The sequence below is a fragment of the Ailuropoda melanoleuca genome, chromosome 13 (assembly GCF_002007445.2).
Source record: "Ailuropoda melanoleuca isolate Jingjing chromosome 13, ASM200744v2, whole genome shotgun sequence".
NCBI lineage: Eukaryota > Metazoa > Chordata > Mammalia > Carnivora > Ursidae > Ailuropoda > Ailuropoda melanoleuca.
In genome coordinates, this window is record NC_048230.1 from 1,384,908 (window position 1) to 1,411,075 (window position 26,168).

The 26,168-nt window shown below is 41.7% G+C and overlaps 1 protein-coding gene across 4 annotated transcripts in view; it reads left to right on the forward strand.

Moving 5' to 3' along the window:
- The first annotated feature begins 56 nt into the window (after window positions 1-56).
- Window positions 57-26,168, forward strand: part of SMG6 (SMG6 nonsense mediated mRNA decay factor) — a 226,925-nt gene continuing 200,813 nt past the window's right edge. For 2 of the 4 annotated variants that reach the window (XM_034639985.1, XM_034639986.1), the window contains exons 1-8: window positions 57-189; window positions 2,604-4,338; window positions 4,882-5,074; window positions 5,556-5,666; window positions 8,850-8,956; window positions 9,213-9,291; window positions 17,555-17,665; window positions 18,038-18,250. In XM_034639985.1, coding sequence (XP_034495876.1) covers window positions 102-189; window positions 2,604-4,338; window positions 4,882-5,074; window positions 5,556-5,666; window positions 8,850-8,956; window positions 9,213-9,291; window positions 17,555-17,665; window positions 18,038-18,250 — 2,637 coding nt within the window. In that variant the 5' untranslated portion in view covers window positions 57-101. Of the gene's footprint in view, window positions 190-472; window positions 1,069-2,603; window positions 4,339-4,881; window positions 5,075-5,555; window positions 5,667-8,849; window positions 8,957-9,212; window positions 9,292-17,554; window positions 17,666-18,037; window positions 18,251-26,168 lie in introns of those variants that run through there. The other 2 variants (XM_002918028.4, XM_019798350.2) reach the window with 2 other exon arrangements.

Genomic DNA, 26,168 nt, shown 5'->3' on the forward strand with positions numbered 1-26,168 from the left:
GGGTGGGAGGTGGGTAAGCGCGCGCACCACCCGTCCGTCGTGGTTTCCTGGCTGCGCGCGGCGGTGGCGGAGTGGCTGCAGCTGTAGCAGCAGCCGCGAAGATGGCGGAGGGGTTGGAGCGTGTCCGGATCTCCGCGTCGGAGCTGCGAGGGATCCTGGCCGCTCTGGCTCCGCAGGCCGGGAGCAGAGGTGAGTCGCGCCGCCCAGCTGCTGGGCTGGGCCTGCCCGCCCCGCCTCCCTCTCCTCCTCTGCCTCCTCCCTGCTCAGTCGGCGGCGCTCCTGAGCCCCCGCCCCTTCCCCCAGCAGTGGGGGCGGCGGCCGAGGGCGGTCCCCTGGCCTCCCCACCAGCCCGAGGGCCAGTGTGGAATCGGGCTCAGCCCCGGCCCCCTCCCGTAGAGCCCGACCCGAGTTCCTGCCTCCTCCCCCTTTCTCACCGAGAAGGTGACTGTTCCCCATTGCCCCAGCCTTCTCAGACCAGTTTGTGGATTCCCAGTTGTCAGGAGAAGCGGCGGGGAGCGGGCGCTGGGGTCTGGGGGAGGCCCCGGGATGTATCGTTCCCAGAGGAATCATCCGCATGCCTTCCCTGTCATCTCTTTAGAGTTGAGGAGAAGGAACTGGGGAAATCGAGGAGAAAAATTGAACAGCTTGGGACTTCCTAGCTGAACTTTTCCCCCCAAGGCAGGGTTCTGAAAGCTGCGCCACCGGAGGGATCCAGGAGCTCCGGTAGAGAGCTTTCTCTACTCTGGTTTGCCCTTGGCATGTGTGGGAGCAGTTTTTATCAGAGAGAATGCTTATCTTGCAAATTAAAGTCTCTGTCCACACCAGGAAAGCTCCAAGGAAGATTCTAGTATCTCATCTCTCCTTTGTTAGGTGGTGTAGTTGTGTAGAATGGTAGTTGTGCTTCCGCAGGCTTGTGGCCAAAGTCTGTGAAATTGATTTTCATTGGTGATTTGAATTGGATTATTCAGGGTGTTTTCTCCCTCTGCTGAGTAGTAGTAGCTCTTCTCATTCTTCCTCCCCACCTCTCACCTAAGTTACAAAGGCTCCTGAGGGTGAGTTATTCTGGAGGTAAGCTGCTTTATCTATATTCATACTTGATGAAAGTAGTCTTTTAAGCTTTTGAAAAAACTGAAGCAGTGTCTTAAACTTCAGGGGTTTTCGTGGTTTTGCTTCTTTTTGTTTTGTTACACCTGAGTTAAATGCTGGAGGATATTATTTTTTCCTGTTATGGGCTTGTTTGTATTGGTGTTTATAGAACAATACTGGGATTTTTATAAAGCATTCTGTTTTGAGCACTCTATAACCTTACTGATTCCTGTCAGTTTCCCATTGACAAGTTTTGTGGCTATTTGTAGTAGTCTCTCTCCTTAATAGATAAAGGTAACATGTACAAAAAATAGATACTTGCTTATCTGTTATTCAGTAAGTTCAGGGAGCCTGGTGAGTAGTTTCAAAAGTCCTGTACCTTTATTCTTAAGTACTACAGTCCTTGGTATTTTGAGAGCATGTCACAATACTTCCATCATCCTCCAGAGAAAGCTCCTTTTTTTTTTAATTTTTTTTATTATATTATGTTAATCACCATACAGTACATCCCCGGATTCTGATGTAAAGTTTGATGCTTCATTAGTTGCGTATAACACCCAGTGCACCATGCAATACGTGCCCTCCTTACTACCCATCACCAGTCTATCCCATTCCCCCACCCCCTCCCCTCTGAAGTCTTCAGTTTGTTTCTCATAGTCCATAGTCTCTCATGTTTCATTCCCCCTTCTGATTACCCCCCTTTCAGAGAAAGCTCCTTTATGGAACTTTTTCCTTCCCATATTCCACATCATAGTAGCAGTTAGTCGCAGTATTCTAATGATGATAGTCTGAGCAGTATTTCCTTGAAATGACTGCTGGCTGCTGTTAGAGAGTTGGTGAGCATGAGTGGAGTTGAAGAATGTGAAAGGAACTGCTTCCTCTTTGCTTCAACAAGAGGTATGTGTTTGGGCAGTTGGTATCCTGAAAGAAGAGGATTGTCCTGGTCAAGTTCAGAGACTGGAGTTGCACATTTTTCCCTCAGAGATGTCCAGAACTGTGGATTGTTGTGCATATCCTTCTTTTTCTCCTTTACCCTCAACTACTACTGTGTTAAAAAGGGCTTAGCCATCCTGGAAAAATGTTAGAAGCACTAGAAGAAAAAACTAAAATGGACCCAAGGGCGCCATAGCAGAGAACAGTCTGATGCTCAAATGGTTAGAGATCTTTTATTCTGGCAATGATAAGGTAGTTTGGGGTTTTGGACATTTGGATATGACTTGGGTAACACAAGAGAGTATGTTGTCTTTTGTTTTTCCTATTTCCCTAACCCAAATGTAGATAGCTCTAACATAATGAAGTTCTTAGCCTTGCCAGTTGCTAAACAAATACTGTAAACCTAGCAGAATTTCTGTTTCTTCAGAAATTTCCTTCCGTGTCCGCCAGTATTAGCATTTTGATGTGTTATTCTTGCTTGGCTTTTCTGTTACTTAACAAGAATGATAGTTTTTTTTTTCCTTCCCTCCCCTTTTATTCTTTTCTTCTACCTATTTCTCCCCAACACTCTATCCAACATGTAGAAAACATGAAGGAGCCCAGGCAGCGCAGAGATAACCGGCGCCCAGATCTGGAAATCTATAAGCCTGGTCTTTCCCGACTGAGGAACAAACCTAAAATCAAGGAACCTTCTGGGAGTGACGAATTTAAGGATGAAATTGTTAATGACAGAGATTCCTCTGCTGTTGGAAATAGTACACAGCTCATTAAAGATGTCTGCAAGGAACCGGATAACCAACATCAAAATGGTTCTGTAGAAAATATTGGGGCACAGGAGTCCTTTCCTAGGACTTCTGGACAAGAGGATCGAAGTTTAAGAATTATCAAGAGAACAAAGAAACCTGACATGCAGATCTACCAGCCTGGAAGGCGTTTGCAGACTCTTACCAAAGACTCATCTAGCAGGGTGGGCGAGGAAGAAATCCTCAACCAGGTGGAGCAACTGAGAGTAGAAGAAGATGAGTGTAGGGGAAATGTGAAAGAGGAGGTCATGAATAAACCAGACAAAGATGAGTCAGAAAAGAGCCTAAATGGTGACAGAGTAAGGGCTGCAAAGGGAGAGAAAGGAAAGAGAATTGAGAAGGGGGAGGGGTTAAAAAAAGTAACCGATGACCTGGCACAGGGGAAGCCTGGTTCTGCAAAGCGCTACTCCCGCTCCGACAAACGAAGGAACCGCTACCGCACTTGTAGTACCAGCTCCGCTGGCAGCAACAACAGTGCTGAGGGGACTGGCCTGACGGATAATGGATGTCGTCGTCGCCGACAGGATCGGACCAAGGAGAGGCCACGGCTGAAGAAGCAAGTATCTATGTCCTCTACTGACTCTTTAGATGAGGACAGAATTGATGAGCCTGATGGGCCCAGGAGGAGTTCAGAAAGGAAGAAACATTTAGAAAGAAGTTGGTCTGGCCGTGGGGAGGGAGAGCAGAAAAGCAATGGGAAAGAAAATCGAGGCACTCTTCGTGTCACTTTTGATGCAGAAACCATGAACAAAGATTCCCCCATGGTGAGATCACCCAGGGAGGATGTGGATAGGATAAAGCCTGACAAAGGCTTGAGCAGTGGGGGCAAAGGCTCTGAGAAGCAGGAGTCCAAAAATCTGAAACAAGAACTTCGAGGCCGTGGACGTGGCATTCTGATTCTGCCTGCCCATACCACCCTGTCTGTCAGTTCAGCTGGTTCTCCAGAATGTGCACCTTTGGGACCTCGGCTTTTATTTGGATCTGGTAGTAAGGGATCTCGGAGTTGGGGTCGAGGAGGCACCACTCGACGATTATGGGACCCAAACAATCCTGATCAGAAACCTGCTCTAAAGAGCCAGACGCCCCAGCTACATTTCTTAGACACTGATGATGAAGTTAGCCCTACCTCTTGGGGTGACTCCCGCCAGGCCCAGGCATCTTACTATAAGTTTCAAAACTCTGACAACCCCTATTATTACCCCCGGACACCAGGCCCTCCCTCTCAGTATCCTTATACGGGCTATAGCCCTCTGCAGTACCCCGTGGGCCCTACGAATGGTGTGTACCCAGGGCCTTACTACCCAGGCTACCCAACTGCATCAGGACAGTACGTTTGTGGCCCTCTCCCTGCCAGCACCATGAGTCCTGAGGAGATGGAACAGCACATGAGGAACATGCAGCAGCAGGAGTTACACAGGCTTCTCCGGGTGGCTGACAACCAGGAACTGCAGCTCAGCAACCTGCTCTCCAGGGACCGCATCAGTCCTGAGGGCCTGGAGAAGATGGCTCAGCTCAGGTATGGTGTGTTCCATCCTGGCTAGAGGGAAATGAGGATAAGCTCGAGGTATATAGGCTCCGGTGTCTGAGGATGTAGAAACTTTTTTGTCAAGGCACTGGGTGTTAAATCCCTTTCACATTGATTTTTGTAAGGAAGGGGCAGTTAGAAAAAGAACAGAAAATTTTGTTTCTAGTCTTAGAAATGATTATGCTTCCCACTTTTTCTTTAAGAAAAAAAATCTTTAAGAGGACATGGAATCTGGAAATGGAAAAGGAAAGACTTTACAGAATGCCAGAAGTGAACAACATATAACTTGTGGTGAAGATCTTATTTCAGCTGTTAAATTTAGGTGGAGGCATATGGGGAAAACCACTTTCCTAGACATAACTGTCTTTAGAATGACATTCTGCTGTGCAGAATGAAAAGTCAAATGAGTACTATACCTGGTGGCATTTTGGATTTCTTGCCAAGGAAGGTGTTTAATTTGCAAGAGGCTCAGATCTTGGGCCTAGACTTTCCTGTGTGTATTTGGAGCTAGAAGTTGCATGTGTTTTATTCCAGAGCTGAATTACTGCAGCTATATGAGCGCTGTATCCTATTAGATATTGAGTTCTCTGATAATCAGAATGTGGATCAGATCCTGTGGAAGAATGCTTTCTATCAGGTGATTGAGAAGTTCAGGCAGCTTCTCAAGGACCCAAATGTTGAGAACCCTGAGCAGATTCGGAACAGACTTTTGGAGCTCTTGGATGAGGTAAACCATCATCTTTTTGTCCTCAGGATAAAGGGTTTAGCATTCTGTAGTTGTGATGGGTTTTTATCATCTGAAATATGATGATTTATACCAGAACATTGACAAAAAACTTTATGCTCTCTTCTTGGGTTTAAGCCTAACCTACCCTGTTGCTTCCTTGGGACCATAACTTATTGGCAATTGGAGTTCTGAGCTTGGAAATTTTCTGAATGTCTTGTTTGGGGGTGGGTGGCTGTGGGGAGAGAAAGTGTGTATGGTGTGTGTGTGTGTGTGTGTTCATATTTTTAAAACCATGGAGGGGCTTATGCTATGAATTTGTCTTGTGTTTAGTTGGTGACCACTAAATACTGTGTATGCCTCTCTTTACATGGGATGACTAAACATTAGCAGAACTGTGGACAGGTTACTTGCCCCAGTTTCTGGTGGGTAGATTGGATCAGAACAGTCTGATTCAGCTGTTTCTTATTTTTTGTCTTTATAGGGTAGTGACTTCTTTGATAGTTTGCTTCAGAAGCTGCAGGTTACTTACAAGTTCAAACTGGAGGACTACATGGATGGTCTTGCCATTCGCAGCAAGCCATTACGCAAGACAGTAAGCCAGCTTCTTTATCTTAAATTTAATCATCCATTTAGTAAACATTTGTCTAGTGTTATGTGCTAGGCACTACGCTGGGTGTTGAGGCTACAGAATGAAAGATACAGTCCATGGGGGAGCAGATCAATTAAACCAGTAATTATCATGTAATAAGTACTATGGTAATGTTATATGCACAGTGTGGAAGGGGCATAGAGTGAAGTGGCTCTGATTCAGACTGGTGGAGTCAAGGGAGTCTTCTGAGAGACTGTCAAGTCTTAAAACCTGACTAGGAATGGAAGGGCCAGTACAGGGCACAGCAAGGGAGAATCAGGCCTTGTTGGAAAGTGTAAGAAGTTCAGTATGCTGGTTTTCGTAATGTGGAGTTGGTCCATTGTACAGGAGGTAAAGCTAACGAAGTAGAAAGGGATACATCAAAAACTTTTGTATGCCATACTGAAGAGTTTGGACTTTATTCTGAAAGCAGAGAGGAGCCATGGCTTGATTTTCACTAAATGGATAGCATAGATTTCTTCTTAGAACCAGTCACTGGCAAGTGGATGAGTTTAGGCAAGAGTGGAGGTAGAAGAGTCAGGTTGTGGGCCTGAATTAAGGTAGAGGTCGTGGAGGCGGAAAAGAGACAAACTGGAAAGATGTAAGGGAAATAGAATTGACTTGATGGCTGATTTGGTGTGAATGATGAGATGGGAGGCATAACGAGTCTAGATCATCTCCCAGTTTGTGGCCTAGGAGAGTGGCTGGGAAGGCAGAGGTTAGTTCAGTTTTGGCTGTAAGTGGAGGAACTTGAAAATGAACAGATGAATATTCTGGTCTGTTTGAAGCTCAGGGGAAAGAGCTAAGCTGGTGCTATAGGTTCAGAAGTCATGAGTGTATAAGTGAGAGTTGAAGCAGAAGTTGGGATACTGGGATACTGGCCAGTCAGCCAGAGAGTGGGGGATGGGGATCAAATTTCAAGGTGGTGGTGGGTAGAATTGTCAAATGCTGTAGAGTCGTTGAATGCTAGGTTACTAAAAGTGTCCATTGGATTGGATGAGCTTATCACAATTTATTTCAGTTGGAGAGGATGGAAGACAGATTGCAGAGAATGAAAAATGGTACAGCAGATACAATGAAGGGAGTAATATACATCATCCTTTTAAGAATCTTGGCTGTGAAGGCAAAGAGGGAAGATAGTAGTTAAAAGACAACATAGTGTCAAGAGAAGTTTGTTTTTAAGCTGGAAGAGACTTAAGCTATATATATAAATATATAAGAATATTTATATATTGAGAGGAAAGGGCCAGGGGAAAGGAAGAGGTTAAAGATAGATTCGAGAAAGGTGCATGATTTATGGAGCAGCGACTCCCTCTTGTCTTTCTACTCCTGATGATTGCTGTGCATGAACTCTATTACTAATCAATAGTATTTATTGAGACCCTCCTACATGCCACGTGTCTTTCTAGGACACATAATTCATTGTGGAACAAGAAAGCCATGATCCCAGCAGTTTAGAGTTTGCTTAGGGTTGAGTACAGATGGTGGATTACTAATTGCAGATGTAGTGACTTCTGCAAAGGATGGCATCCTGGGGGTATAAGGTGAAGGGGTTAAGAGGATCATGGAAGACTGAGGAAGTCACAGTTAAGCTGGGGCTGAAGACCTGAGGTGTTGGCCAGGTGAAGGTGTATGTGAAGATGCTAGAACATTCTATGGAGCGGAATTAGTATATGTGCAGGTCCTGAAGCGGGAAAGAGCATGGTGTGTTACGGAGACTGAGAAAAGTCTAGTCTGACTGAGGTACAGCGAGAGAGAGAGAGGGGGATGTGGTGCTACAGAAGTGAACAGAAGCTAGATCATCTGGGACTTCTTCCAGAGGATAGTGGAGAGCCTTTGGTGGAATTTGGTTTTTCTTTCCCCATTGAGATAGCAGAGTGTTGTAGTATGGAAACATAATCTGTTTTCTTGGTGCTTCACCTGCTAACTATGAAGGGTTCTTGGTGTTCATTCATAGAATGTCTGGAATAGTCAGGACTCTGAAGGTATATGGCTTGTAGTGGTATATAATTTTGCTGAGGCACACGTTTGTTATGTTAGGAGGTTGATGTGCAGTAGCTAGTTATTTAGCTGGTGGATAAGCCTTCCTCAGGGGCAGTATCTACTTCTCCTTGAAGCTTTGTTCTTTATTCAATGATGTGTTAATTTCTTGTGTGGAGTGGAATTGTATGTTATGAAGTGATGTTCCTTTTTTTTTTTTTTTAAGATTTATTTATTTTATTTATTAGACAGAGAGAGACAGCCAGTGAGAGAGGGAACACAAGCAGGGGGAGTGGGAGAGGAAGAAGTAGGCTCCTAGCGGAGGAGCCTGATGTGGGGCTCGATCCCGTAACGCCGGGATCACGCCCTGAGCCGAAGGCAGACGCTTAACCGCTGTGCCACCCAGGCGCCCCTATGAAGTGATGTTCCTTAGGTTTTTTGGTTGGACACATGTCTTCGGATTGTTAAGGGTCTACTCTGTTGTTTTCTCATGGAGAGACAGATGCAAGCCCATTACTGAGAAAACATGTATAGAGAGGGAGAGAGAACTACCCAGTTGCTGGCAGAGTTGTAGGTATTTGGTAAAGGGTAGCTATGTTATTGTTATAGGGAATTGATATTGTTTTGCAAAGTGAATGTAATGCAGTAACAGGGTGCAGTGATGTTAATAGTTTGAGGAGAGAGAGACTATAGTGATTACAGGAAAATAACAGAATAAACAGTTGTCTTAGTATTTGTATATCACTTTATAATTTGTGAAGTATTTAACACTTACTCTCTCCACTTACCCTATGGAGTATGCATTTTTATATTCAGGTGAAGAAACTTGAGTCCCCAAAATAGTCCCAAAGACCTACGGAAGATCACACAACTCTTACGTAGAGAGTCAGGTTTCCTGGTTTCCAGATTTCAGAATGTTTTCTTCTATTTACCTGGGACTTGAAATAAGAATGACCCCCTCTCTTTTCTGCTATTCTTTCTTAATAAATTTTGCATCACATTATTGACTGTTTTTTGCTAGGCAAGTTTAGATTGAAAACTTATTACTTTGTTGAGGACTACTAGTGCCTTATTAATGCTGTTCTGTCACTTTGATCCTATTCTTGTCCTTCGGGATTGAAGTTAGAGTTTCTTGGGTACACTACTAACTGATCATTTTCCCTGAAGGTAAAATATGCTTTGATCAGTGCCCAGCGATGTATGATTTGCCAAGGAGATATCGCTAGATATCGGGAACAAGCCAATGACACAGCAAACTATGGGAAAGCACGCAGGTACTTTTGCCTCTTGTTCATTGCTTCTCTTTCCATGTGGTGTTAAGCTAAGCCCTGTTAAGAGCAATGGGCCACCTGAGCTGCCACTCATGTGGAAGTCCTACAGGTGTCCCTGTTGGTCTTTGTAATCAGGGTTTACCACTCCAGCGTTACATCTTACACTCTAGCTTATGTCTTAAGCAGTTAGGGCTATCAGGTGATGAAATGGGAAAGCATTGATATGGAGCTAGCATTTTTTACTGTTTTTCTATTCCAGTTGGTACCTAAAGGCCCAGCATATTGCTCCCAAGAATGGGCGCCCCTATAACCAGTTGGCTCTGCTGGCAGTGTATACGGTAAGCAATCCTATGGACAGAGGAAGTATTGCAGGCAGCATCTTAGAAAGAATGGATTTTGATAGCATCAGCTCCTGGAGCTAGAGTTCCTCTGAACACTAAACCTAAAAAATATCCTTTCCTGCCATCCTCACATTCCTCTTGTAACTTTCAGAGGTAAGTTGTCAGTGACTCCTCACTCCAGTTGAGTCTGTACTTCATCCCCTTTCATCACACTTAAGTTCCTAAGGGAATGCTCATGCTCCAGCCAAACACCACTCTTTGTTTTTGACCAAGACTTCTGCTCTGAATCTTGTCTTGCTTCCCTTTCCTGTCCTGTTGAATGAGGTTACTCATTTCTAGAAGGAAAGTAAGGCTCCCTTTACCACTTTTCCTTAAAGTCCTCAACTAGCCCTAACTAGTGAGATGTTATTCCTTTCCACAGATTATGCCCTTATTCCTTTTAAGTTTACACTTGAGGAGCCTCCTTAGCAGAAGCACTTAGTGCCAAATTGTATCTTCCTAGATCTTACCAAGCTCCACTAAATATGCCTCTAGCAGAGAGCCTTGGGAGCTGATAACAGCCCCTCATAAGGAAGCTGAATTGGAAGGGGGGAAGGTCAATGGTAGGTATCAAAGATTTAAGTATAAAGCAGATAACATGCTCATTTAGCAGGAGGAGTTTTCATAATGCTATAAAGTTTCATTGCCCAAATAAGCAATGTTTGAATTAAAATTTTTTTTTTTTAAAGATTTTATTTATTTATTTGATGGAGATAGAGACAGCCAGCGAGAGAGGGAACACAAGCAGGGGGAGTGGGAGAGGAAGAAGCAGGCTCATAGCAGAAGAGCCTGATGTGGGGCTCGATCCCATAACGCTGGGATCACGCCCTGAGCTGAAGGCAGACGCTTAACCGCTGTGCCACCCAGGCGCCCCTGAATTGAAATTTTTATTCCCCTTTATTCAATAAAAGATTCAAGGAAATTCCTAACACTTCATGATGGATTGAAATTGTTGATTAAGTAGTGTGGTTGACCAACACACTTTCTTCTATATCTCTAGAATATCTTCATTCATTCATTCTTTTTTTAGAACTTATTTGAGAGAGAGAGAGGGAGAGAGAGATCACCAACAGTGGGGAGGGGTAGAGGGAGAAGCAGATTCCCCGCTGAGCAGGGAGTCTTGGGATACTCGAATCCCAAGGACCCTGAGATCATGACCTGAGCCAAAGGCAGACGCTTAACCGACAGCCAGCCAGGTGCCCCTCTTCATTCACTCTGTATTTTCTTTTTTAAAGATTTTATTTATTTATTCAACAGAGAGACAGCCAGTGAGAGGGGGAACACAAGCAGGGGGAGTGGGAGAGGAAGAAAACAGGCTCATAACAGAGGAGCCTGGTGTGGGGCTCGATCCCACAACGCCGGGATCACGCCCTGAGCCGAAGGCAGACGCTTAACCGCTGTGCCACCCAGGCGCCCCCACTCTGTATTTTCTTTAGTACACTAACAGTATTATGCAACCATCAACTCTGTCTACTTCCAAGACATTTTCATCACCCCAAAAGGAAACCCCATACCCATTACTCTCCTTTCTTCTACCTCCCAGCCTCTGGCAACCACTAGTCTTCTTTCTGTCTGAGGATATACCTACTGAATGTTTCATATACATGGAATCATCCAGTATGTGACCTTTTATGTCTGTCTTCGTGCATTTCTCATAAAGTTTTTGGGGATTGTTTATGTTGTAGGATGTCTCAGTACTTCATTTTTATGGCCAGATCATATTCCATCGTATGGATTTACCATATTCATTAGTTGTTGGATGTTTTGGTTGTTTTCACCTTTTAGCTGTTGTGGATAGTGCTTTGTGAAGCACAGGCATTTGAATATCTGTCTTCAGTTCTTCTGAGTATATACCTATGAGTGGAATTGCTGGGTTGTATGGTAATTCCATGTTTAGCTTTTTTTTTTTTTTTTAAGATTTACTTATTTATTTTAGAGATGGTGTGCATGCTGGTGGGGGGAGAAGCAAAGAGAGAGGGGGAGAGCAGCAGACTCCCTGCTGAACTTGGAGCCCAGTGCTCCATGTTCTGGGATCTCACGACCCTAGATCATGACCTGAGCCGAAATCAAGAGTCGGACACTTAACTCACAGAGCCACCAGGCACCCGCCTTTGTTTAATTTTTTAAGGGATCACCAAACTTTTTCATAGAGGCTGCACCATTTTACATTCCCACCAGCAATGTACAAGGGTTTTAGTTCTTCCATGTTCTCACCAACATTTTCATTTCTTTTATTATGACCATCCTAGTGAGTGTAAAGTGATACCGCACTGGGGGTTTTTCCCCCCACTTGGGGACATTTTTTTCTTTAGTGTTTTTTTTTTTTTTTCTCTCCCTCCCTCCCTTCCTTCCTTCCTTCCTTCTTTCCTTTCTTCCTTTCTTTCCCTCTCTCTTTCTTTTTTGTCAGTTTTAGATTTGCAGAAAAAGTAATCAAAGTACAGAGAGTTCCCATATACTCCCTCAACTCCTCTCCCTGTCAATTTTCCCTGTCATTAATATCTTGCGTTAGTGTAACACGTTTATTTATTATTGATGAGCCAGTATTGATACCTTATCACTAACTAAAGTTCCTAGTTTACTTTAGGGTTCACTTTTATTGTATAGTCTATGGATTTGAACAAATCTATAATGACACGTATTCATCATTACAGTATCGTTTGGAGTAGTTTCACTGTCCTAAAAATGCCTTGTATTCCACGCTCCCCCTATTCATCCCTCCTCACTCCTCTGAACCTCTAGCGATTTAATTTTTATTGTCTGTAGTTTTGCCTTTTCCTGAATGTCGTATAGTTGGAACCATATGGTATGTAGCCTTTTCAGATTGGCTTGTTTCACTTAGTAATATGCTTTTAGGGTTATTTTTGTGATTTGACAGCTCTTTTCTTTTTATTGTTGAGTAATATTCCATTGTATGGATGTACTACAGTTTATTTGTTCCCCTATTGAAGGACATCTTGGTTGTTTACAAATTTTGGAATTATGAATAAAAATGCTGTAAATGTGTGCAGGTCTTTGTGTGGTCATAAGTTTTCATCTCATTTAAATAAATACCAAGGAGTGTGATTGCTGGATTGTATGGTAACAGTGTATGTAGTTTGGAAAAAATTGCCAAACTGTCTTCCAAAGTGGCTGTGCCATTTTGCATTCCCACAGGCAGCGGATGAGAGTTCCTGTTGCTCTGCGTCCTCATCAGCATTCAGTGTTGTCAGTGTTCTGGATGTTGGTCATTCTATAATAGATGTGTAGTGGTATTGTAATTTGCATTTCCCTATTGATGTATGACATAGAGTATCCTTTCATGTGCTTATTTGCCATTTGTGTATTTTTTTTGGTGAGGTTCTGTTTTGATCTTTTGCCCATCTTTAAAATTTTATTTATTTATTTGACAGAGAGAGAGAGACAGCCAGCGAGAGAGGGAACACAAGCAGGGGGAGTGGGAGAGGAAGAAGCAGGCTCCCAGCAGAGCAGAGAGCCCGATGCAGGGCTCGATCCCAGGACCCTGGGATCATGCCCTGAGCCAAAGGCAGACGCTTAACGACTGAGCCACCCCGGCACCCCCCTTTTTTAAAATTTAATTTTATTTATTTATTTGACAGAGAGACAGCCAGCGAGAGAGGGAACACAAGCAGGAGGAGTGGGAGAGGAAGAAGATCTTTTGCTCATCTTTAAATTGGGTTGTTTGTTTTTTTATTGTTGAGTTTTAAGAGTGTATTTTGAATACCAGTCCTTTATTAGATATGTGTTTGCGAATATTTTCTCTGTATGTGGTTTATCTTTTCATTTTCTTAGCACAGAACAAAAGTTTTTAATTTTAATGAAATCCGACTTACCAACTTTTGTGAATTTTGCTTTTGGTGTAATATCTAAGAACTCCTCACCAAACCCAAGGTTATCTAGATTTTCTCCTGTGTTATCTTCTAGGAGTTATATAGTTTTACATTTTACATTTAGGTTTGTGATCCATTTTGAGTTAATTGTTGTGAAACGTGTAAGGCCTGTGGCATAGATTCATTGTTTTGCATGTGGATGTCCAGTTGTTTCAACACCATTTGTTGAAAAGATCATCCTTTCTCCATTGAATTGCTTTTCTTCCTGTGTCAAAGATCAGCTGGGTATATTTCTGTGGGTCTGTTTCTGGGCTCTGTGTTCCATGCCATTGATCTGGTTGTCTATTCTTTGGCCAGTACCACATTTTCTTGATTATAGGAACTTGTAGGCTATTCCGGATCTTTTGCCTTTCCATATAAACTTTAGAATCATTTGTTGTTATCTATAAATCTGTTGACTTTGAAGTAGTATCTCATTGTATCTCATAGTATCTGATGTTGAGCTACACTTATAGGCCATTTGGAGAAATGCCTATTTAAATCCTTTGCCCATTTTTTTCTTAAATTAAAAAAATTAGAAAAAACTTAATTGTAAAATATACATAAGATGAAGTTTACCATCTTACCCATTTTACATTCACATTGTTGTGCAACTAATCTACAGAACTCTTTTCATCTTGCAAAACTGAAACTTTATACTCATTAATTAAGCAACTCCCCATTTCCCCCTCCCTCCAACCACTGACAACCACCCTTCTACTTTCTGTCTCTGAATTTGTCTCCTTTGGTATTTAATATTAGTGGAATCATACAGTATTTGTCTTTTTGTGACTGTCTTATTTCACTTAGCATTATATCCTCAAGGTCCATTCATGTTACAGCTTGTGTCAGAATTTCCTCTTTAAGGATGAATAGTACTCAGTTGTTTGTGTATACTATATTTTATTACTTCATCTGTCAGTGCACACTTCCACCTTTTGGCCATTGTAAATAATACTGCCATGAATGTGAGTGTACAAAAATCTCTTTAAGACCTTGCTTTCGGGACGCCTGGGTGGCTCATTGGTGAAGCATCTGCCTTCGGCTTGGGTCCCAGGGTCCTGGGATCAGGTCCCGCATCGGGCTCCTTGCTCAGTGGGGAGCCTACTCCTCTCTCTGCCTGCTGCTCCCCCTGCTTGTGCCTGCTCTCTCTTTCTCTGACAAATAAATAAAAATCTTAGAAAAAAGAAAGATTTATTTATTCGAGAGAGAGAGAGCAAGTGCACACGTATGGGTGTGCACTGGGGGAGAGGCAGAGGGAGAGAATCTTCAAGCCCACTTTCCACTGAGCACAGAGCCTGGGGCAGGGCTTGATCTCAAGACCCATGAAATGATGACCTGAGCCAAAATCAAGAATCAGACATTTAACCGACTTAGCTACCCAGGCGCCCCTCTTCTAAGAGTTTTTATAGTTATAGCTCTTATATTTAGATCTTTGATCCATTTTTCATTAATTTTTGTGTATGGTGTGAAAGAGGGGTCCAGCTTCATTCTTTTGCATGTGGATATCCAGTTTTTCTAGTACCATTTGTTGAAGAGGCTGTTCTCTCCCCATTGACTAGTCTTGGGATCCCTGTTGAAAATCAGATGTTGCCTGGATTTCTTTCTTTCTTTCTTTTTTTTTTTTTTAAAGATTTTATTCATTTATGTGACAGAGAGACAGCCAGCGAGAGAGGGAACACTAGGGGAGAGGGAGAGGAAGAAGCAGGCTCCCAGCCGAGGAGCCCGATGTGGGACTCGATTCCGGAACCCCGGGATCATGCCCTGAGCTGAAGGCAGTCGCTTTAACGACTGCGCTACCCAGGCGCCCCTGCCTGGATTTATTTCTGGACTCTCAGTTCTCTTCCATGGATCCATGGATCTATCCTTATGCCAGCACGACATTGTTTTAATTCCTGTAGTTTTGTGGTAAATTTCGAAATCAGGATATATGAGTTTTCTACCTTTGCCCTTCTTTTTCAAGATGAGTTTGGCTGTTTGGGGTTTCTTGTAATTCTGTATGGATTTTAGGATCAGCTTTTTCATTTCTGCAAAAAAGAGTCATTGGGATTTTCATAAGTAGTTTCTTTACACAGATGTTTTTGATTTATTTAGGTCTTTAATTTCTTTCAGACGTGTTTTATAATTTTCAGTGTATAAGTTTTACGCTTCCTTGGTTAAACTTATTCTTAAGTATGTTATTCTTTTTGATGCTATTGTAAATAGAATTATTTTCTTAGTTTCTTTTTTAAAGATTGTTTATTACTAATATATAGAAATATAACTGATTTTTGAGTGTTGATCATAATGTCTTACAACTTCACTGAATTCCCTCAGTGGCTTTTTGCCATTCTGATTAAATTGGTATATTTTTCTTTCATAAACTTCTGACCTAAATTAGTGGTCCTTTCAAGCTCTTTACTTCTCTCCCTCTTTTTCTGTCTCCCTTTTATCCTAGTTGTCTTTTAACATCACTTTTTCAAATTTCTGTCTCCTCTAATCACTCATTCAGTGAATCTCAAGAATTCAGTGAGAACATGCTTGTGCACCACATTTTGCTAGGTGCTGTGACTGATGAATATGTGATGTGGTTTCTGCTCTGAAAAATGTGTTGAGAAGACAAATGAGGTGTGTAGAGACAGTGATACAAATTAGATTTCATGAAATGTGTTGCAATTGATTAGATGCGCCATTATTTTCTGGACCACTAAGAAAAAATATGTAAATTATTATTCAGGCATAATGGTAGATATTGACTGTAAATTCTATCTTGATTTCAGAAATGTTAAAGTATGAAAAAATAATTGTAGAATTGACAAAACACAATCTAAAATCAAGTGAGTGGAACAGGCTGAGATCAGTACAGATTGAGATAATATTAAAAATAACCCCCATTAGGGGTGCCTGTCTGGCTTAGTCAGTAGAGCATGTGACTGTTGATCTTGGGGTTGTGAGTTTGAGCCCCACGTTGGGTATAGTAGAGATTACTTAAAAATAAAATCTTAAAAAACGAGAAACAAAAAAATTGTCCCCATCTAACTGACTGTAACAGTATATCAGATATTCTGTTAAACTGTATGTTCTATCTGAATTTTATTCATTTTAGGAGCCATATATATGTAAATATCTTCTAATAAATATCTACCTAATAAGTGGCAGGACCTAATTCAAACTCAGGCAGTTGATCTTAGAATGTGTACCTTTATCCATGCTAGCTGAATAGAAGGTGTGAGGGTTTTTTTTTTTTTTTTTTTTTTTTTTTTTTTTTTTGCTGTTGTTGTTGTTTTTTTAAGATGCAAGTTTTGAAGAATGAGTTACTGGAGTGAGAGAGAAGTTAGTATTCTTTTTTTTTTTTTAAAGATTTTATTTATTAATTTGACAGAGATAGATAGCCAGCGAGAGAGGGAACACAAGCAGGGGGAGTGGGAGAGGAAGTAGCAGGCTCCTAGCAGAGGAGCCTGATGTGGGGCTCGATCGCAGAATGCTGGGATCACGCCCTGAGCCAAAGGCAGACGCTTAATGACTGCGCCACCCAGGCACCCCAGAAGTTAGTATTCTGAATGCATTTTGAGACAGTTAGAAAAAAAGGGGAAAATGTATATGAAGTTGGAGAAAGGCTTTTTGACATTCTTTCCCCCTTTGTTTAAGTATTTTTCTCCTTTCTGACCTTCTCCCTTTCTTTTACTTATTTTCCTTATTAATTGGTTGTGAAACAGACTTGAAGTATTTATTTGCTGGATTCATTGGATAATAGTTTATATTTCCCTTTTTTCTCTGCAGAGTCAGTGTGATATAGTGCAGACCTGGACTCAGGAGCCAGACAGGCCTAGGTTCATATACTGGCATATCCAGGATTTGGCTTGGAGGCCTTGTTGGACAAGTTATGTTGTTGGACAGCAATCTTCCTGGGCTCCCATTTCCTCATCTTTAAAGTGGGACTAATAACGCCTATGGGGCAGTGTTCTTAGGTTTAGAGGTAAAATTATGAAGTGATGGTCACTTGTCTCACTATGCTTAATCAGTGATGTTGCCATTGTTATTTATAATTTTTTTTTTAGCTGATAACTAGTGAGTTGAACATTTTCTTTCTCTAAAAACAAAATGTAATTGGATTTTATATTTGATGAGGCTCTTTATTCTTTTCTCCCTCTTGTGAGTACTTGGCTCTTAGGGTACCTCTGCATGTAAGACAGGGTCCTGTGCCAGGAGAGATCTCTGATGTAATCGCTGTGGTTCCTCCCATGGATAGCATTCTGATTTTCTTATTGGAATTCCTTACAGCCTGGGAGAAATAGTAAGGTTTTCTAGGTCAGCTGACTCAGGCTGGAGTCAGGAAGAGAATTGGTTGACTTGATGTCTCTGGCCTCTTTCTGCAGAGGAGGAAGCTTGATGCTGTCTATTACTATATGCGCAGTTTAGCTGCCAGCAACCCTATCCTGACTGCCAAGGAGAGTCTCATGAGCTTGTTTGAGGAGACCAAACGAAAGGTGAGTGGGGATGCAGGCAGACTCATTCCTTCCTAAAAGAATGTGTTTCTCATAGTGCTTCCGTGTCCTTAGGGGAATGCCTTATAATATCCTCAGGGGGTCCCATTGGGCTATGCTGATGGAGTCAGTCAGCCCCTATGCAGAACCAAACTCATCTTTAGGAAGAGTTCTCCAGGGCCCTTGGGTGTGCATCTAGATGATGGAATTAATAACTTCTGTGAGACAAAGCAGATAATACTTTGCTATTTAGGGACTATAGTAAAGTCTTTACTTTTTATAGCCCCTCGGCAACAAACAGAGATGAGGTGAGTGCCTCTTTTTATTAGCTAAATCCCAGGAGAGTCTGAGCTTATGTGTTTGTATATTGTACAGGCAGAACAGATGGAAAAAAAACAACATGAGGAATTGGAACTGAGCCCTGACCAGTGGCAGAAAGGAAAGAAGTCTACTTTCCGGCATGTTGGAGATGACACCACTCGCTTAGAGATCTGGATCCATCCATCACATCCCCGGTCCTCCCAGGGCACTGAATCTGGGAAGGATTCTGAGCAGGAGAATGGGCTGGGCAGCCTGAGCCCAAGTGATGTAAGTTCCTGAGGGTGATATAATGAGCAAGGCAAGCTAAGTAAAAGTGGATGCCCCAGTACATGCAACTGGGAGGCACTGCACAGACATTTCCATGAATCCCAGGGAGGGTAAATCACTTCAGGCTTTCTGATGTCCTCCTCTCCTCCAGCTGCTTATCTTTATTATGTGCTTCCCTCTCTCACCACTATGTGGCACTGTAGAATTTAGTAAAACTAGTTTTTCTAAAGGAAGATCTTAGTATAGGATTTTTTGCTGCTTTGGTTTTGGAGTTACCAATATGATGCTTTAGGATTCTGTTGGGATTTTGTAAAGCTAGTAGGAGAGAGAGCATAGTAGGAAAACTAAAATGGCTGGTTCATTGTGCCTTGAGAGTAAAATTGATAGTGGAGTGGATGGTGGGGTGAGTTGGGAGCAATCTTGAAGGGTCATGCAGTAAATAATTTGACCTTTATCCTGAAGGTGGTAGGGAACTGTTGAATGCTTTCAGTAAGGAAGTAATTTGTCTGTACACATTTTAGAAATATAACTCTGGCTGCTTTGTGAAAAGTTTGGAGAAGGGTAAGATAAGAAATAAGAGTAGGAGGGGTGCTACAGTAATCCAGGTATGATGTGGAGAGGACCTGAACCAGGAAGTGGCTCTGGAGATGGGGAGAAGTGAACAAATATGAGTTATATTGATGAGGTAGAATCCAAAGAACTTGATTGGACAGGGGGAGCTGAAGAATAAGAGGAAGTCAGATGTAATATCTACCTGGGTGTTTCTGGTTGGAAACTGGGTGAATGCTGGTGTATTCCTTGAGATAGGGAATAGAGGCAGAATTGGTTTTAGGAGAAAAATGAAGAGTTTAGTTTTGGACATGTTGGAATTTCTATAGGACATTGAAGAGAGATTTAAAGGCTAACATATCTGAAGCTGGGGAGAGCATTCTGGATTGAAGGTGAAGATGTTTGAAGGCATTCTCTCATAGATGGAATTGAAGTCATGAGAGTTGATTCAGTCACTCGAGAAAAAAAAAAACAATGATAAATAAGTTGAAGATCTAAGACAGAAAGGAGGTAGATGGCAGGGAGTGGTCCTTGCAGAGGATTGGAAGGGAGAGAAATCTGGAGCACAAGTGCAGGGATTAGCCTGAATGAGGGTGAGAGGATCCCTCTTTCTTATGCTTGAGGGAAAGGAGGAATAGGTAATAGGGGGTCAGGTAAATTTGTGGGTATTGTAGGAGGAAGATGAGGGAGGGCCTTTTTGATGCTTTCTTTTTTCTTTTTGAAGTTGGAGACACAGTTGTCTGCTAAGAATGAATCAAAGGCGGTGGGATAGGAGACTTCTTTGGGGTTTAACTTAAAATTTCCATTTCTCTGGGGCGCCTAGGTGGCTCATTCAGTTGATTGCCCGACTCTTGGTTTTGGCTCAGGTCATGATCTCGTGGTTGTGGGATGGAGCCCCCAGTCTCTGTGCTCATCACAGAGTTTGCTTGTCCTTCTCCCTGTGCTCCGCTTCCCATTCTCTCTTTCTTTCTCTAAAATAAATAAAATCTTAAAAATTTTTTTTTCCATTTCTCTTCCTTTATCCTTCTTAGTCTTTAGCTGTTTTTTGTATGACTTAGAAAGTAGTCATTACTTATAAATGAAACTTCCAGCATGGGGTGCTTCAAAGGAGTTGCCGCTACAGTAGACTCTTAGTTTGGATATTGCAGCCCCAATGGGAAGCCTATTTGAATAAGAGAGAAATTGTTCTACTGGGTTAGCTCCACTGTCTGTCTTTAAAATGAAAGCAACAGGGGCGCCTGGGTGTCTCAGTCAGTTGAGCACGGATTCTTGGTTCTGGCTCAGGTCATGATCTCAGGGCCCACACCAGGCTTCACGCTCAGCAGGGAGCCTCCTTGATTCTTTCCCTCTTCCCCTCCCCTGTGCTCTCTCATGTCTCTCTCTCTCAAATAAATAAATCTTTTAAGTAATAAATAAAGTGCAAGTAACAGCAATTTGAGAAAGCATTTTATGGCTTTCTTTGACCTTCACCTCAAGATTGGAGAGTATCCTTCATAAGAGTTAAGGTTATAACTAATATCCTATAGATCTCTCTCTTCCATTAGATATTTCATTGACTTCTAAGTAATGTGTTTATAAGTCTGTGTTTTTATTCTTTTTTTTTTTTTTTAAGATTTTATTTGAGAGAGAGCAAGAGAGAGTGTGAGCATGAGCAGGGTGGGGGGGGCAGAGGGGCAAAGGGAGAAGTAGGCTCCCCGCTGAGCAGAGAGCCTAAGGCGGGTTTATCCCAGGACCCTGGGATCATGACCTGAGCCAAAGTCAGACACTTAACCAACTGAGCCACCCAGGCGCCCCTAAGTCTGTGTTTTTATTCTTATTTGCATCTCAGAGAAGACGTTTTCAGCATATGGGCTGTCATTAGATCTATTAATTTTTATTAATTGTTTTATTTTTAATCATATAAATAATATATGGATGTATTTTTGGTAGAAATTTCAAATAATTAGAGACAGAGTAAAATGGTCATTTCTTATTTTCAGCCTAATCATCATCCACCCAGGTGCCCCTATAGTTTGCTTTTTCAAGTTATGAATTGGACATACAGTCAGTTCTTTTATAATGTTATAATGTAACATACATAGTCCTCAAAATCACTGTGCTATGTAAAATCACACAGAAAAAAAGCCAGAGAGCTTAAGGGCAAGATGGGGTTAGGGCACAATACTCCAAAATCATCAGTGACTTATTAAAAAAAAAAAGATATGAACCTAATGAGACAGTTGTGCAATTTTATACATGCCTGTTGGTTAAGAAATACATAAATAACTACTTTGAAAAAGAGATGAACTTTAGAAGTGGGCTTTAGAAGGATTGCAGCATGAGTGTTACTGTGAAGTGGTGGAAGGAGGGTTATTTGAAATTGGGCGGGTAGATGTAACACCAGATGTGGATCAGTGTGGCTTAGAACGAGTTCATATGGTGAACTGCGGTAGCTGGTAGATATTTGGAGAGTGTGTGTGTGTTTTCTATTCCTGTGTAGCTCGGTTCAGCAGAGTGTAGTTTTCTGTGTTCACTCAATGTTTCTCATGAACAAAATCACACATAAGGAGATGCAGAATTTGTGCTATGCTCAAATTGTTCCCCAGTATATTTATCACAATGGAACAAATATTTTCAAAACAAGGATTATAGCATAACTGTATTTCCACTTGTCTAAGAATATCTTTTTTTGGTATGTTCTTAGTGTGACTGAATGATATTTCATTATAAAGGTATATGTCATTTGTTTACCTTATCTGTGTAATTTATATATTTGCTGTGCGTGCTTGTTCATTTTAGTTGTCTTTTTTTGGGTGATTAGCCTTACTAGGACTTGCTCCTTTGACAATTCCTAGAGTTTCTAGCACACACTACTAAAATTCACATCCGTGAATAAGAAGCAGAAAGTTTGGCTTCAGGTAGTTGTTAGTAATGATAGTAGGGTCCCAACTAGTTTGTTTTCTCTTTGCCAAGCACGAGCTTTGGATCTCTCTCTAAATGGCTACAGGAGGTTAGCTTGTGGGTTGTTGGTTTTCAGCCTTGAGATGTGGTTTGGGTTGAACATGCTACCTGGGGAGGGACTGCCAACCTCAACTGTAAGTGGCATCCTTTTAAACTAATTGAGACTCATATTTAAACTCTACCCTGCCAGCTAGGCTACTCAAATTCAATGTCGCCAGGGTCTCAAGCATTTTTTATTTGGTGGATGTGCCTTCTGCTGTACCTCAGCTCCCTTTGGAAATCAGGAAAGGGTTACTGCTCAGCAAATGAGTTTTTGCAGATAGGGAGTTAATTAAAGAGACTACAGCATCAGAAACAGTTTTCACACTGAGAGGCCAGGGTCTCTGATGAAACTGCTCTGTTCGTATCTTCAATAGAATGTAACACGAATCTGTCTATTGGGGAAGAATGAGCAAATGAGAATAGGGGCCATTGATAGAGCTGAAACTTTAGTGAGTTCTCGTGTTTTGGCATGATTTGATTTACCATTCCCAGCATTTCCCCCAACTGACTGTGGTTACTATACCTGCAGCATGTTTGGTGCTATGTGTAGAAAATGTCTTTAGGTAATGAGATGTCATTGTATGTTTGGCCGACCTCTTGACAAATCTTTCTTCTCTTTCACCCTTCTAAATGTGTTTTGGGGTTCAGACTGGACTGTACCTCAGTAGCTCCTAATACCCATCGTTCAGCCTTTCCTTATTTGAATCTCTTATTTCATCCACCAGATGGTTTTTATACCATACCAATATTTATTTTCTTTGCATAGTATTTTTTTCCAGACCTTATTTACATCCAGAATTTACTGCAGTTACTCTTGAGATTTTGGAGTAGAGGGCTGCTTCTGGGCCCAGTGCTTAACCAGACTAAAGTTTACTTTACCTGTCCTGTTGTGCCAGCTTTGTGCTAGGGTTGTAAAGATGAATACGGCATTATTATTACCTCAAGGAGCTTACTTAGAGTCTAGTGCATGGGTCAGCAAGCTTTTTCTGAAAAAGGCCAGGTAGTTGATATTTGAGGCTTTGTAGGCCATATGGTCTCTGTTAACAACTACTTACCTCAGCTGTTGGGGTGCTAAAATAGCCATAGACAGTACAGAAATGAATGAGCATGGCTGTGTTCCAGTAAAACTTTATTTACAAAGACCGGTGGGAGCCTGCCTCTGGCCTGTGGGCCTAGTTTGCCAAACTCTGATCTGGTGGAAGTAATGGCCACATAAACAGAATGTTTCAGTATATAGTTAGTTATTGTCATCTGTGTAGTTATGTGCTAGAAAGTCACCACAGACACTGAATTAGTGAATACTAAACCATTGCTCTTTTTTTTTTTTTTTTTTAGATTTTTCGTTTATTTATTTGACAGAGAGAGGGCACAAGCAGGCAGAGCAGCAAGCAGAGGGTGAGGGAGAAGCAGGCTCCCTGCTGAGCAAGGAGCCCAATGTGAGGCTCCATCCCAGGACCCTGGGATCATGACTTGAGCTGAAGGCAGACACTTAACCAGTTGAGCCACCCAGGCGCCCCTGAACCATTGCTTCTAAGGGAAATACAAGGTTAGGTTTCTGTGAGCCTCTGGTTATAAGAATTTCATCAAGTGATCAGTGCATACGTTGTTGTTTTTTTTGTATGTTTGTTTGGTTTTGAGAGAGAGAGAGTGGGGAGGAGAGGCAGAGGGTGAGGCAGAGAAAGAATCCTAAGCAGGTCCCATGCTTATCGTGGAGCCCAAAGCAAGGCTTGATCTCATAACCCTGAAATCATGACCCGAGCCAAAATCAAGAGTTGAACACTCAACCGACTAAGCCATCCAGTGCCCCATAACCTTGTTTTATGTAGGTTTCTGTTTATAGTCACTTTATTTAATATATATTATTGATTCATTAACACTGAACTCATGGCTGACACCACTATAACTTGTGCCCAAACAGACACACATTTTCTCTGTAAGGCACATCACAGCCTTCTTGTACTTAGGAACACGAGAACACTTCAGCACTATGCTTGGAGGCTATTTTAAACAGTGAAACCACCAGCAAAAAGCACAGAAATGTGAAAAACATGGCTCTAAATAGACCATGAAAAGGGGACTTGCTTAAAGTATGGGAGCTTGGACAAGAAGGCAGAGTCCCTTGTTGAACCTCAGCTTGGGAACATGTTTATCAGGCGACTTGAATTTTTTGCCCCTCTGGGTATGTCCGTGAATGACTGTGAAAGCACCATGGATATTGATTTTGGTGTTACTAATGAGTTTTAGCAAGTAGGTGAATTCACAAATACAAATCCACAAATAATGATGACCAAGTATGTTGTGGTAAGTGTCGTGAGGGAGGTATGCATTGGGTACCATAGAAGCACAGAGAAGAACACTTGGTTCAGTCCTGGTGGAAGTATGGGTTGTAGTGAGGAAAAGGAGAGTGACTTTGGAAGGCTTCCTGGAAGTTAACTAGGTCAAATGAGAAGAGAGTGTTCCAAGTGGAAGGAACAGCATGGGCAAAGACAGAGGAGGTGTGACACAGCAGAGGGGTTGCAGGGTATCTAAATCTATGATAATTTGGAGGTTCATGTGAGAAAGTTGGAGTGGAAGAGAGACTGAGCCTTCTGTGGGAACACTTTCTATTTTGGTGCTGTGGTATATATGGGTAGTGGTCAGTGGGCTGGGCCCAAATAATGTACTTCTAGATTCTGGAAGTAATTTGTTTCTGGAATTTCTCATTGTTTACTTCTCATGTCTGCATTGTTAATTCAACAAAAGCAGTACTGTTTCATTCATTAAATTAAGTAGAGTAGAAATTGACTGAATTTTTTGCCCCACAGTTTGTTGATTAAAATTTGAGGGCTACTCTTTTAGATTGTGCTTTGGGCATTCCAGACTCAAATATGCAGAAGATACTAGTGTTTCTTTGTGTCTTGGTTGTTGGAGGAAATTGCCAGTGGTTTCGATTAAGTAGAGCAAACCTTGTTTTCTTTTCATTTTGATATTTTTATTGCTTTTAAAAATTTATGAAGCCAGGGTGCTAGGTGGTGCAGTCAGTTTAGCTTCCAACTCTTGGTCTTGGCTCAGGTCCTGATCTTAGGGTCGTTAGATCGAGCCCCGTGTGGGGCTCTGCGCTCAGCCCAGGGTCTGCTTGGGATTCTCTTTCCCTCTCCTTCAGCTCCCCGCCCTCCCTGCGTTCCCCCCCCCCCCAATCAATCAATCTATCTTTTTAAAAATTTACAAAACCAACACATCCTTATTGTAAAAAATATGAAAATGCAGATAAACAATGTGTTTTTACCATCTAGCAATAATTACTGTTAACATCTTAGGGTATGCTTTTCCTGCGTGTTTACGTAGGGCACAGCACTTAGATTGGAAATTTCTAATGCCCATTAACCTGGGAAGTCAGAAGAGACAAATCCATGCCTAATTACCAACTCAGAACTTGATTGGAAAAGTAGTACTCTAATTTCTGAAGTCAGCATAGATACTGTATCTTGCTTTTTATCCAAGTAGCACAATTAGAGGGACACTGTAATGTCCTCCCTCTCCTGTGTGAAGAGAAACTTCTTAAACCACATGAATAAGGAAGAAGAACTTCAAGATTAGACATCTAATAGGACTGATTATTGTTTTGAAAGATTAGTCTGAAAGGGTCCATTTCATGGGGAAGCATCTTGAACTAGTGATAAATTGGGGCATGATGGATTAATTTGAGGCTCCCCTGGGCATAGAAACTTATGACTTTGTTTGAAAAGCTGGGTTCTAGTTGGAAAAGTTTCTAGGTAGCAGTGTTGGGGTTGGCTTCTAGGTTGGTAGGAATAGGTCTAGCAGAGGAGTGATTGCCTTTTTAAGTATTTTATTTAAGAATAGATAAAAGGTTTTGTGTGTGTATAATGTACACACACACACACACACACACACGGTTTTCTCCCTTCTTTTACACTATTAATGGTATATCACACACAGTTACTCATCTTTGCTTTTATTTTCCCCCCCTCATATTACTGTTGGATTTGGGAGATACTTCCATGAGTGCTTGCCTATAGGTCTATTGTATCTCTCTTAGAGTCTGGCAGCTTGATAGATTTTATTAATTTTGTCCATATCCACTGATATGTCAGTGGGAGGATAGTGCAGAGTTTAACATCTTGGGCTTTGGGAAGGCCTAAGTTCAAGTCTTAGTCTTATCGATTATTAGCAATGAGGCTTTAGGCATGCACTTCAGTGTCTTCTTATTTTATTTTATTTTATTTTATTTTATTTTATTTTATTTTATTATTTTATTTTATTTATTTTATTTTATTTCCATTTCATTTCATTTATTTATTCATTTTTTTAAAGATTTTATTCATTTATTTGACAGAGATAGAGACAGCCAGTGAGAGAGGGAACACAGCAGAGGGAGTGGGAGAGGAAG